This window comes from Bos indicus, chromosome 5 (assembly GCF_029378745.1).
Source record: "Bos indicus isolate NIAB-ARS_2022 breed Sahiwal x Tharparkar chromosome 5, NIAB-ARS_B.indTharparkar_mat_pri_1.0, whole genome shotgun sequence".
Lineage (NCBI taxonomy): Eukaryota > Metazoa > Chordata > Mammalia > Artiodactyla > Bovidae > Bos > Bos indicus.
In genome coordinates this window covers 27,518,561-27,530,250 of record NC_091764.1, presented here as the reverse complement: position 1 = coordinate 27,530,250, position 11,690 = coordinate 27,518,561, and the positions used below count along the sequence as shown (strand labels likewise).

Here is an 11,690-nt window from a genome sequence, read left to right as displayed (position 1 = left end):
GTTGTTTTTTCAATGTTTCTTTAGCAAAAGGAGAGTTTGGGGCTTTCCAGTCTGCTATTTTGCTATCAACATCTGCACCCTAAGATTTTCATTAGATAAATCTATGTCTACATATTATTTTGCAATCTGCTTATTATTAATTATTGTATTCTATGTATTTTTCCTAGTCAGTATTTTCTTTCCATTACTTCTGATAGGTACATAATAATACAGACACTAAGTGGGCATGGATTTTGGAACCCAGTCATCACATACCTGCTGTTGGGGAATTCTGGGGAGAGTGAGAAGATACCAGTGTGAGAGGCTGCCCACCTCACTGGGGGAATGGTTATAGGTGAACACAGCAGTGTACTGATAAGGGGATCCTGAGGCACCCTCTCCATGCTATTGAAACCAAGGAACTTTCTCTCGTGATGTAAGAGCCTGGGGGCAAAGGAGATAATGGTCACTCATGAGGAAATAGGGACTGGCGTGGCCAAAAGACAGCACCAATGAGTGAGGAGCCTTGCACCATATCCTGAGTTTAAATTATCCCCATTCAGAGAAGTCACAGCAGCCAGATCACACCGGAGAGAGGAAAGACTCAGCTTCATCCACCTCCTAGAGAGTGTTAAGGTGTGAGAAGGTGGAAATTACCATTCTTATTTTGCCTTCACACTTTGAGAAACCAGCATCTGAGTTTTCTGCTGAATGTGATCAACTCTCCCACTTTCAGTTTTTCCATGCTGGGAAGATGGTTGGAATTCACATCCATGTATATACTTCTTCCTGTGTTTGTACTATTTCTTCAGGATACATGTACAGAAATAGAATTTTGGTTCAAAAGTACATACGCTTTAATTATCCTTGATATACTTTCTCAGGCAAGTTTGTTGTTAGGAAGTTAACTCTAAATAAAAATCAAATATCCTATTTAATTGCTAAATGTTGTTCTGCTCTGATGGGCCAGAAACATGATTCCTGAAATGAACATTAAGACTTGACCCCTTGAGTGTGGGTTGAGTGGTCTTAGGAGGAGAGACTAATTGATTACACTTGGCCCCAACAATAAAAAGCAGAGTATACGTGATGCTGGACCAGAGTCCTCCCATTACACTTGCCAAACATTTGGATTAAATTGTATCTGTGAGAGAAAGCTGATTATCAGTATCCCAAGCTGCTGTTTGTTGAAGTTCTCTACAGGAAGCGAGTGAGGCATATGGGGGTGGGGAGTGTGCTTCATGCCTGAGAAGTATGCTTCATCTGTCACGTGAAAACCTCAGGAACCATTTGTGACAAAGAAAGGCTATGTGAAACCACACATTATATGATAAATCTGCTTTATTTAGCAATACAAGTGAGCAAAGAGCAGAGGAAGCAACACAGGGATACAAATCCTGTACATCATAGAACTAGTCACTTGTGCTTTCACAATCACTGCAAGGGAGGAACACAACATCTCTGAGATGGGATCTCCTGGGCCAGTAGAAAGTAAGTGGGATTACCCTGTCTGGACTAGGACCCAAGTAACAACCTTCCAATGGTGAACAATGGAAGCTCAGTTGCAACAGGTTTTGGGAGAGAGGAGATGAGGACACTCAGCAACTTCAGTTTTAATTCAAGGAGTAAGAAAAGGAAGCAGGAAAGATAAAGCAACTGGAGGAGAGTGCAAAGCAACAGAGGGAGCCTGAGACATTGTGGGAGCTTGAGCCCATGACAGGACTTCAGTGCTTGTAGCCCTTCCTGCTGGAGGAGGAGGTGGTGGTGGTGTATTTGATGGTGGAACTGCTGCCCCCAGAGGAGCCGAAGCCACATCCTATGGCTCTGCCACTGCCAGAACTGAAGCCACCTCCAAGGCTGTGACCGCTGCTGTAGGAGTAGCCACTTCCTCCACTCACGCCTAAGCCACTGCCGAGACCGCTGGCACCACCATAGCCACCAGAGACAGTGGACTGGACCACGGCTGTGGAGGCAAAGGGACAAGGTCAGGACAAGATGGTGAGCTCACTCTGCCACACAGCATCCAGTCAGAGGGACACAAGGGCACGGGATGGGGGCAGGTGAAGGTACTTACAGATGTTGACTTGTCCAACGCCTTCCCCACTCAGCCTAGGAGAGAGAAGACACAGCCACAATGAGACCCAGAGCCACAGCTGGCCCCGCATGGGAAACCTCCGTGTGAGGAGAGTCCCCAGGAGCCTGCCTTCTCGGTGCTGTCCTGGGAGTAGCACTATGACCACCACTAGAGCACCTTCTACTTGGGCTCATTGGCAGGACTTCTTGGAGATGGAGCCAGATGATTGTGGAGGCTGTGTGAGTTACTCACCGGCACTCCTCGCCTTCCAGCAGCTTCCTGTAAGTGGCAATCTCCACATCCAGGGCCAGCTTGACATTCATGAGCTCCTGGTACTCCTTCAGGAGCCGGGCCATGTCTTGCTTGGCCTTCTGCAGGGCGTCCTCCAGGCCAGCCAGCTTGTTCCTGGCATCCTTGAGGGCCAGCTCCCCACGCTGCTCAGCGTCAGCGATGGCGGATTGCAGGCTGGCACACTAGAGGAGAGGAGGGCAGAGGAACCTGAATCTGGACTCCAGGGGAGAGGAAACATAGTTCTACTTTCCCAGTGAGGAAGAGCTCTAGAGCCCAGATCTCGTGGAAAAGGAGGTTTGATTCGTTTTGTCCAGTTTTTCTCCTTTCTACAAACCTTAACTAGTCTTGGAGTCCTTTAAGAAAATGTATTCCCTTCTGTGTTAACCACCCTAATGATGATGGGGCTGGAAGATACCACAGAAGACTGAAGACCAGGGGACATGGGAAGATATAGACCTACTGCCTAGTTTTGAATGTTGAACTTTGGATAAGTTCACATGGATGTACAATAACTTCTACAAAACCACAAACATCCTCCCTGAAAGACAATTTTATCTCAAACTCTTGAGACCTCACCTTCGTTTCACTTCACAGATTTTTTTGAACAACCTCATTTGTCCTGTGTCTTTTCTCAGATTCTTTTTCACATTGAGTATGAGCATATTTACAGCATTCTTCCCCTGCACTTTCTAGCCTGAGCTTTTCTTTGCCAACGTGTGTCTTGCATCCCCAACTCAATCATTCTCCTTATGGAATCTCATTTTGATGCCTCTAGACTCTGTGGATGAACCGCTGACCAGCTGAGATTTGTCCTATCCTGAGTTTGTTTCCTGCTCTTGAGTTGGGCTCCATCTCTCTAACCTGGGGAAACTCAACCATGACATGTCCTCCTCCCTCTGCTTTTTCCTCAGTGCCCAAGAATTTCCCACATGATGGTTGATGATACCTGATGGTCTAGAAAGGAAAGAATGCTTTTCTCTTCCATGGTCCCCACTGTACCTGCTTCTTGACGTGGTCAATCTCAGATCTCAGCCTCTGGATCACGCGGTTGATCTCAGAGATCTCCTGCTTGGTGTTGCGCAGGTCATCCCCGTGTCTGCCCGCCGTCACCCGCAGCTCCTCGTACTGTGAACCAGAGGGAGACAAGGGGGCTGTCCATGGGCTTCACGGGACACTAACCAAGGTTTCAAAATAGAATCTAATGGTTTTCCATAAGACATTTAAAGAAAACTAGTGTTACTAGGTCATTGACGCTCTTCACCCATCACACACCATCCTTGGTAAGACTACTGACTGACTGGTTCTCTTCAGGACAAGCAATGTTCTGTACTCTTGCTGAGAGTCAACATTGAAATAAAGCTAAAACAAAAGTCACTCACCTTGATCTACATTAGCTTTCATCTTAACTTGGGTTCTTTGACCTACGAGACTCCGGCATAATTACCCAAAAGGTCTACCCTGAGAGGCCCCCACTTCTTAGTTGTAGTTTCCCCACTGAAGTCTACAGCCTCCCTGATGATCACAGAGGAGGCACAGGGATTCCTCACCACTCACCTTGGACTGGTACCAGGACTCAGCCTCAGCCCGGCTCCTCTGAGCGATCTCCTCATATTGGGCTTTGACTTCAGCGATGATGCTGTCCAGGTCCAGGTTGCGGTTGTTGTCCATGGAGAGGACCACAGAAGTGTCTGAGATGTGGGTTTGCATCTGAGCCAGTTCCTGCAGAACAAGAGATCATCCGATCATCTTTGGTCATGATGTTTAGAGAGGTACCTAGACCAAAGATATTCCACTCTTCACAAATCTCTTTAAAGGCAATAAAACAGAATGTGGAGAGATACTTACAGCATCATAGAAGGTTCTTAGGAAGTTGATCTCATCTGTGAGAGCGTCTACTTTGGCTTGTAGTTCAACCTTGTTCATGTAGGCAATATCCACATCCTGGGGAAGAAGCAAACAGCCTGGGATCAGATGAGCCCCCCTACACAGTCTGCTCCTGTTTTAGTCTCCTCAGTGATTCTTTTCTCAGAACCCTCTCCTTCAGGAAAGGGCCATGAACCCCTGATCTGACTCAATCTCACCTTCTTCAATTTCACAAACTCATTCTCTGCTGCTGTGCGTTTGTTGATTTCATCTTCGTATCTGGAATTAAAAGGAATAAAATCCAATTGAGTCAGGGGTGAAGATGATACAAGAAAAAGCAGCCTGGGATCTCCGCTTCCCAGAATGGATATATACAAATGAGACTTTTGTCAATAAGACTGAAGGTTGTAATTTGTGGTTTCTAATTTCTTTACTCCATTACTCTTCCCATTCAACTTTTATGGCCCTTTTGTTCTTCAGGGTTTGTGTTTAGTAACAACTGTAATGTCATGTCTACTGACATGTTTTATTAAGAATCATGCCCTCATTTGGACCTGGTCATCTAACAGACTGAAGTGTGGGCTTCAGGAATCTAAGGTGTTTTCTCTCCTGTCACTCACTTGTTCTTGAAGTCCTCCACCGTGTCCTGCATCCCCCTGAGCTCCGAGTCCAGGCGGCCTCTCTCCCCAAGGATACTATCCAGCTGTCTCCTGAGGTTGTTGATGTACTGCTCGAACAAAGGCTCCAGGTTCTGCCTCACAGTCCTGGTGCCCTGCTCCTGCAGCAAGGTCCACTTGGTGTCCAGGACCTTGTTCTGCTGCTCCAGGAATCGGACCTGCAGGGAAACAAGATGGTTATCTGTGAGTTGACAAGTCCCCAGGCTGATCTGGTGGTCTGGTGGTGCTGGGCTGCTCCAGAGCCTGTACAGAGGCTGACAGTTCTGCTCCCCTGACTCTTTAGCTTCACACCACACAGATCTCATGGCCAAGTTTCCCCAGGGAGCTGTCAGATGTTCCCTCCCTCTCACTTATGGAGACTGTCAGTCAGTGACTTTCAACCCTTCCTGTCTTCCTCGTGACAAGAACAAGCACAAATGTACTTTATCATAGCATTTTTCTCCTATTGCACAGAGCTTTTACAAAGCACATGCCTCAGTTAAAGGGATATCAGATGTTTATAATCTAATGATTAGATTCCAATTCTATAATGATTGAATTTAATCTTGTTTCCCATATAGTGCATGAATCCGGCTGATACAAAGCCCCTTAAGGCTCATTTTCTGGTTCTACAGGTGAGTATTTCTATGGATATATACTTGAGTTGTTTTTCCTCAAACTCCCTTTTGTTTTTTGCTTTCTTTCCTCCATCCAGCATCCATCTATGACTCAAATGCAGTTTCCACTGCAATACCCTTTTAACTTCTTAGACCATCCAGAAGATCAAGCCATCTCATTGCATTCTCTCATTTCCTGTTCTTTCCTTCAGGATTGTCAAGAACTGTGACTATTTCCTTGGCAGGAATGGGGCCATGAATAATTATAAATGATTTCCATCACCTTCTGCCTGGGGTCCACATGTAACCTGTCCTGTATCCCAGTGGAGAGCTCGCCTGAGTCCCACCCTCCTCTCCCCCGAGTCTCCCCTCCGGTAGAACAGGTCTCTTAGTTGGCTCTCTTGGGCACTCTGCAATCCCCACTAGGGCAGATGCTCCCAGCTCACCTTGTCGATGAAGGAGGCAAACTTGTTGTTGAGGGTCTTGATCTGCTCCCGCTCCTCAGTCCTCACCCGCTGGATGGTGGGGTCGATTTGCAGGTTGAGGGGAGTCAGGAGACTCTGGTTGACAGTGACCTCTTGGATGCCTCCAGGGGGGCACACAGGGAAGCCAGGACCACCGAAGCCACCTCCGAAGCCAGCTCCACCACCGAGCCCAAAGCCACTACCAGCCCCAGCACCAAAACCAAATCCACTCCCGGCTCCACCCCCGAAGCCATAGCCAACTCCAATTCTGCCGCCATAGCCACCACCGATGACACAGCTGCCCCCTGCGATGGAGATCCTCTTGGAGCCCCCCAGGCCATAGAGGCTGCGGCTGCCAAAGCCAGCTCCTCCACACACTCCAGCGAGGCCACCACTGCCCCTGGAGCGGGACAGGGACACGCTGCTGAAGCCAGAGCGGCACACCCCAGGGACTCTGGCTGAGCCGGCACTGAAGCCCCTGCGGCTGATGCTTTGGGTCTTCACGGTGGATTTGCAAGACATGGTTCCTGAAGAAGCAGAGACTGAGGAAGGAGCGAGGGGTGCAGTGCAGAGCTGAGAGGAGCAGGTCTGTAAGAGGAGCTTCCCAGCAGCAGCTTATATATGGAGAAAATGGGCTGGGCTCAGTCCTGGAAGGTGAGCCTGCAGGTTGGGAAGGGCCAGGCTTTACAAAGAGTGAGATCACATCTGGTTTATTAGAAAAGTTATGAAATGTGAAGATTGCATATTTGGTTTCCTTTAGTCAGGGAAAATTTCTCCTGCCTTCCAGCTTTGACAGCTCTGAGTACAGTAAGACTAGTCTCAACTCACTGAGCTGGGAGTTAGTCAGCAACTCACACAAAGGTTCTCCATGTAATGCTCGTGTGTGAAATGTACTGAGGCTCATTTGCCCTGGTGTTTCACCCACCAGCCAGAAATCCTGGAGAGCAAAATAGCCTAGCTTTTCTTACAATAATAATTATTATGTTTGTCATTAATTACAGAAGCTAAACATGACTTTTTTTTTGCTTTCCTCAAAATTTCCCACAGGTAGGTATGTAGATTTGCAATATAAATGGGTCTCTGTATGCCTATCACTGGATTTTATAAAAACTAATTTCTCATGATCAGTTTTATATCCTCTACACTCTCATGGAATTCCCTACAACTCTAATATACTGAAAAGCAGTTCCCAAATATCTTCTTTCATCTTTAGAATACAATTCAATATTTATCTGTAAATGAGTTGCTCTTTTGCACATACCCTTTATATATCCTTAATACTTAGATGTTCATTAACATCCAGAAGTATTTATTTAATCTTGGAAAAGTCTGTTTTTGTTATTTATATTTTGTGTCTTGCTTTTCCAAATCAGGATTCTAACAATTTCCATAAATCTTGTGTTTGGGTGATGTATTTAATGTATTCTATTTTTATAATATTGAAGGTCATTAAATCTGCCTCCATCTTTCCACTTGCAGTTTATTTGTGAAAAAAAAAAAAAGAGAGAGAAATGGTTTTATTTATGTTTTCCTGTTGTCCAATGTGGGAGTGTTAATTTGCATCATCATGTCATCTTCTTTAAGGTGGTCTCAAGTCTTTCTTGTATCCTATAACTGACAGTTCAAACTAGAAGCTTAATATGCTATCTCTTTAAACATTACAGTTATAAATGTCAGAATGCCTATTTATATACATAATATTGATATTTACACATCGACTTATTCATTTTAAAATATCAGATAAGTAATACACGACTTACATGCTCAAGGCCATTCCCAGCCCTATATAGTAAGACAGGTAAAGGTGTTACCATTCCCTGTGTATCCTTGTAGTCACCTCACTTAAATATTTCTGTGCTTCTCCTAGGGCATGTGTGAAGCACGTGAGAATATATATTGAATATACACATATATGTGAGATATATATATATATATATATATACTCTTTTACAGTTATGGTATATGCACTTTGTCTCCCACATCTCTGTTCTCTCTCGGTTCTCATGCAGCATTCTCTGAGTACTATTTCCTATGGGTTGTTTTCTTCACCTTTATCTGTGATCCATTGTTGTGCATCAGCAAGGTCTTGTGCTGTTTTCAGCCTGGCCTTCATTTCCACAATGCCTTTATTTTTTCTCTACTACTTATCTGCAGTTTGCCAGCTAATATTTTAATCTTCTATTTCTCACTCTATTGCCCCTTGGCTTTATTATTTCATTATGTTTGTTTCATTGCCTCTTAGGAAATATTTTACCATGACTTCTTGCTATTGAATGTTTCCTCTTGCTTTTCCTTTTCCTTGTGTTTTTTGTTTGCTTGTTTATTTGTTTGCTTTCATGTGAAGTGTCCTTTGTGGGTCCTGGAATGGTTCCTTCCTAATGAGGGCTCATCTCTGAATGATTTGAGATCCTTCTGGACTTGCCTTTACAGACAGTCTTCTGGGAGGAGAGGCCAGGCCACAACCAGAATAACAGGAATTCTCAGTAGGACACAGGCTGTATAAATAGTTCTTTTAATTTTAATTCATCCAAGCCAAGGAAGATGTCTGCAGAGTGGCTCACAGTTCAGTCTGTTTTCTTTGCTTCTCCAACAACAAGCTGCCAATAGGCATTGCCTCTGATTCCTTACCCAACCCTGCCTTCCCTGTGTCTTAAAACTTCAGCGCAAATAGGCTCTGCCTATAGCCCACGCACCCACTTCTGACTGTTGCAAAGACTGATTCTTCAATTCTTGGATATGCACCTGAGGACGTGTTCTTCACATTCACGCAGTAGGAGTTGCATGAGTCATAGGTGCCTGGCAACGGGAGACCTCAGGGTTAGCTTTGTGTACTGTTCTTCTATGTTTCCCACATTGTTTAGTTTTGATCCGTCTGTTTTCGAGAGTGTTCTTCACTGGATTTTCTGAGATGTGCATTGAAGACATCTTCTCTCTGAATTTTCCCAACATCTGTGATTGTTTTCTCTCTTTCTGTAGGAAGGATTTTGTATTCTTTTTTTTTTTAATTGAAAGAATTTAAGATGTTTTCCTTTTGGTGGCTGAGGGTGGAGATTACTTTTATGATTCTTGTTCTCCTTGTTTGGTTTAAGGCAATTTCTAAGAAAGAAAGATGCCTCCATTTCAGCTACATTCAGAAGTTTCCCATTCATATATTTATATTTAAAACACATAGCATTTAAAATATTAAGTAATAATTGCTGCTAGAAATATTACTTTTCCTTTCTTGCCCTGCATGAAAACTATTGGGTTCAATGAAGACATCATTGCTCAGGGCCCCCCTCCTGAGCCTGATGGGGTCACCTGAAAGTTGTCTATGATACATCAGATTTACCGTCATCAGAAATTTCATTCCCAAACATATTAGTGTTCTTCTCAGTGAAACAACCTCTTTTACTACTTAATCAAAATTTGTATCATTGGAAGTCCAGTGGATACAATGAGAGAGAATAGTATGTAAACAGCCATGTACCAATCTCCCAGGTTAAACACTTACCCATATTTCTCAGTATTGTCTCATCTAATCCCCCTACTTCTCTTATTGAAATCTTCTACCTTTTTGTTGATGTATTGTCAAGAAAATTAAGACATTAAGTCATTTCAATTGTCAGTATTTGCAAGCATGCCTAAGAAAGGATGACTTTTTAATCTAACTGTATAACAGTTTTGTATCTGTAGCAACAGTTGCTTCATAATGAAACTGAATGTCCATTTATGTCCACACTTCTCTGATTATTTCAAGATGTCTTTTTATGCTGGTTTACTAGAAGCAACATCCTAACTAGATTCTTGGGTCTCTTAAGATTCTTTCATACTGTAATAGATCCCTTTTTAACACCACTGATTTGTAGAAAAATTGTTTTTTTCTCTAGTATGTCTACACTTGATTTGGTTCGTTGTTTCCTGTTGGTGCCACATAACTTCTAACCCCAGTTTTTCCTATATAGTAGTTGCTGCTGCTGCTGCTACTGCTAAGTCGCTTCAGTCATGTCCGACTCTGTGCGACCCCATAGACGGTAGCCCACCAGGCTCCCCTGTCCCTGGGATTCTCCAAGCAAGAACAGTGGAGTGGGTTGCCATTTCCTTTTCCAATGCATGAAAGTGAAAAGTGAAGGTGAAGTCGCTCAGTCGTGTCCGACTCTTCGTGACCCCGTGGACTGCAGCCCACCAGGCTTCTCCGTCCATGGGATTTTCCAGGCAAGAGTACTGGAGTGGGGTGCCATTGCCTTCTCCATATATAGTAGTTACATGAGTTAATTAGACTTTTCCCATTGTTTCAGGTAAGATTATGTCCCAGTTGGTCCTGTGAGCCCATATTGCCTCAGTTTGTGAGGAACATAATACTAGCTGTCCAGTTTAGTGATGTTAAGACTGATCTGTAGTAGAGCTGTAGTTCCATCCTTATCCCTCCATTAAAAAGTGCCAAATAAATTTGTCATCTAATATTTTACCATTCATTGGTCAAGTCCCACATTGATTATTCATTAGAGGTTGCAAATTTGTAATTTTGAATTTAACATCTCTCCTCCTCATTTATCAGTTGGGAGTCATCTATAAAGAAGAAATCTTTATTGTTTATTTTTTAGATAGTAATATGTATTTTATTCAGACAGGAAAGGCAGAATAAGTGCTTCTTTCTTATAATTTTGTAATTTTCATAACAGCGAATTGGGACCACCATAATTTCCAAATATAATGTTATTTTGGTTTTGTATGGTTGTAAATCCATAGTTCAAAAAATATATTCAATATGTTTCTGTCCAATGCAGGCATTAAACCTTTGGGGTACTTAAACTGTCCCATTTTATGCCACTTGAGTTCAGATTTTCTTCTGGGTCCTTTTGACAGGGCCCCATTGGGTTCTGAAAGCTTCTTTGTTGATAAGGACGAGAAGTCTCAAGTTACCTTGTACTTACCTTGCAGCAGACATGGAATCAGTCATTTCTGTGAGTAGCTAAGGTGCCTTTTATTGGGAAATGATATTTATAAGCTAGAATTTGTATGCTATGGATGTTCATTGTTACTGGGTTCTTCTAGGTTTGAAGTCTTTTCAAAATACAGATCTAGAAATATGTGAAAACATATTAGAAAATACTTAAATCAGAAGTTTTTAGATATATTTCAAATTCAAATGGGAGAATATAGGATGATTTTATAACTATATTTCTTTTTACTATATCTGAAAAGCTTAGCTCTGAATGGCATATTCCTTATTCGCTCTATCATACAACAAACCTGATATCTGGGCTTCCCTGATAGCTCAGTTGGTAAAGAATTGGCCTGCAGTGCAGGAGACCCATTTTGATTCTTGGGTCAGGAAGATCCACTGGAAAAAGGATAGGGTACCCACGCCAGTATTCTTGGGCTTCCCTTGTGGCTCAACTGGTGAAGAATCTGCCTGCAATGTAGGAGACCTGGGTTCTATCCCTGGGTTGGGAAGATTCCCCTGGAGAAGGGAAAGGCTACCCACTCCAGTATTCCAGATTGGAGAATTCCATGGACTGTGTAGTCCATGGGGTTGCAAAGAGTTGGACACAGCTGAGTATCTTTCCCTTTCACAACAATATGAGATTCCAGATTAACTCTAGCCTTGTGGTTCCAAATAGAAGCAGGAAAAACAGATTTTCCATGATTACATTGGTTGGAGAGAAGTTTCTTAAGTGAGGAAGTACAGATATGGATGGCAATGCACTTCAAAAAGGGGTTGCTACCGTTGCATGAGAAGACTGGGGACAATAAGAGTATTGGA

General features: G+C 43.4%; 1 protein-coding gene across 1 annotated transcript; it reads right to left on the bottom strand.

Annotated features, from left to right (window-relative positions):
* Positions 1–1,302: 1,302 nt before the first annotated feature.
* On the bottom strand, positions 1,303–6,528 carry LOC109559066 (keratin, type II cytoskeletal 6A). The gene is made up of 9 exons (XM_019960511.2): positions 5,927–6,528; positions 4,828–5,042; positions 4,426–4,486; positions 4,190–4,285; positions 3,899–4,063; positions 3,344–3,469; positions 2,306–2,526; positions 2,054–2,088; positions 1,303–1,942 (listed from the first exon to the last, which is right to left on the bottom strand). Exons 1-9 carry the CDS (start codon positions 6,464–6,466, stop codon positions 1,704–1,706), a joined length of 1,698 nt encoding a protein of 565 aa, XP_019816070.2. The 5' UTR covers positions 6,467–6,528; the 3' UTR covers positions 1,303–1,703.
* Positions 6,529–11,690: the final 5,162 nt, after the last annotated feature.

Excerpts from the sequence above, each read along its gene's own strand:
- LOC109559066 (XM_019960511.2), bottom strand. The coding sequence starts at position 6,466 with ATGTCTTGCAAATCCACCGTGAAGACCCAAAGCATCAGCCGCAGGGGC. Across the intron at positions 3,470-3,898 it reads AGTCCTGGTACCAGTCCAAG|TACGAGGAGCTGCGGGTGAC; the intron begins GTGAGTGGTGAG and ends TCTGGTTCACAG. Across the intron at positions 2,089-2,305 it reads CTGGAAGGCGAGGAGTGCCG|GCTGAGTGGGGAAGGCGTTG; the intron begins GTGAGTAACTCA and ends TCTCTCTCCTAG.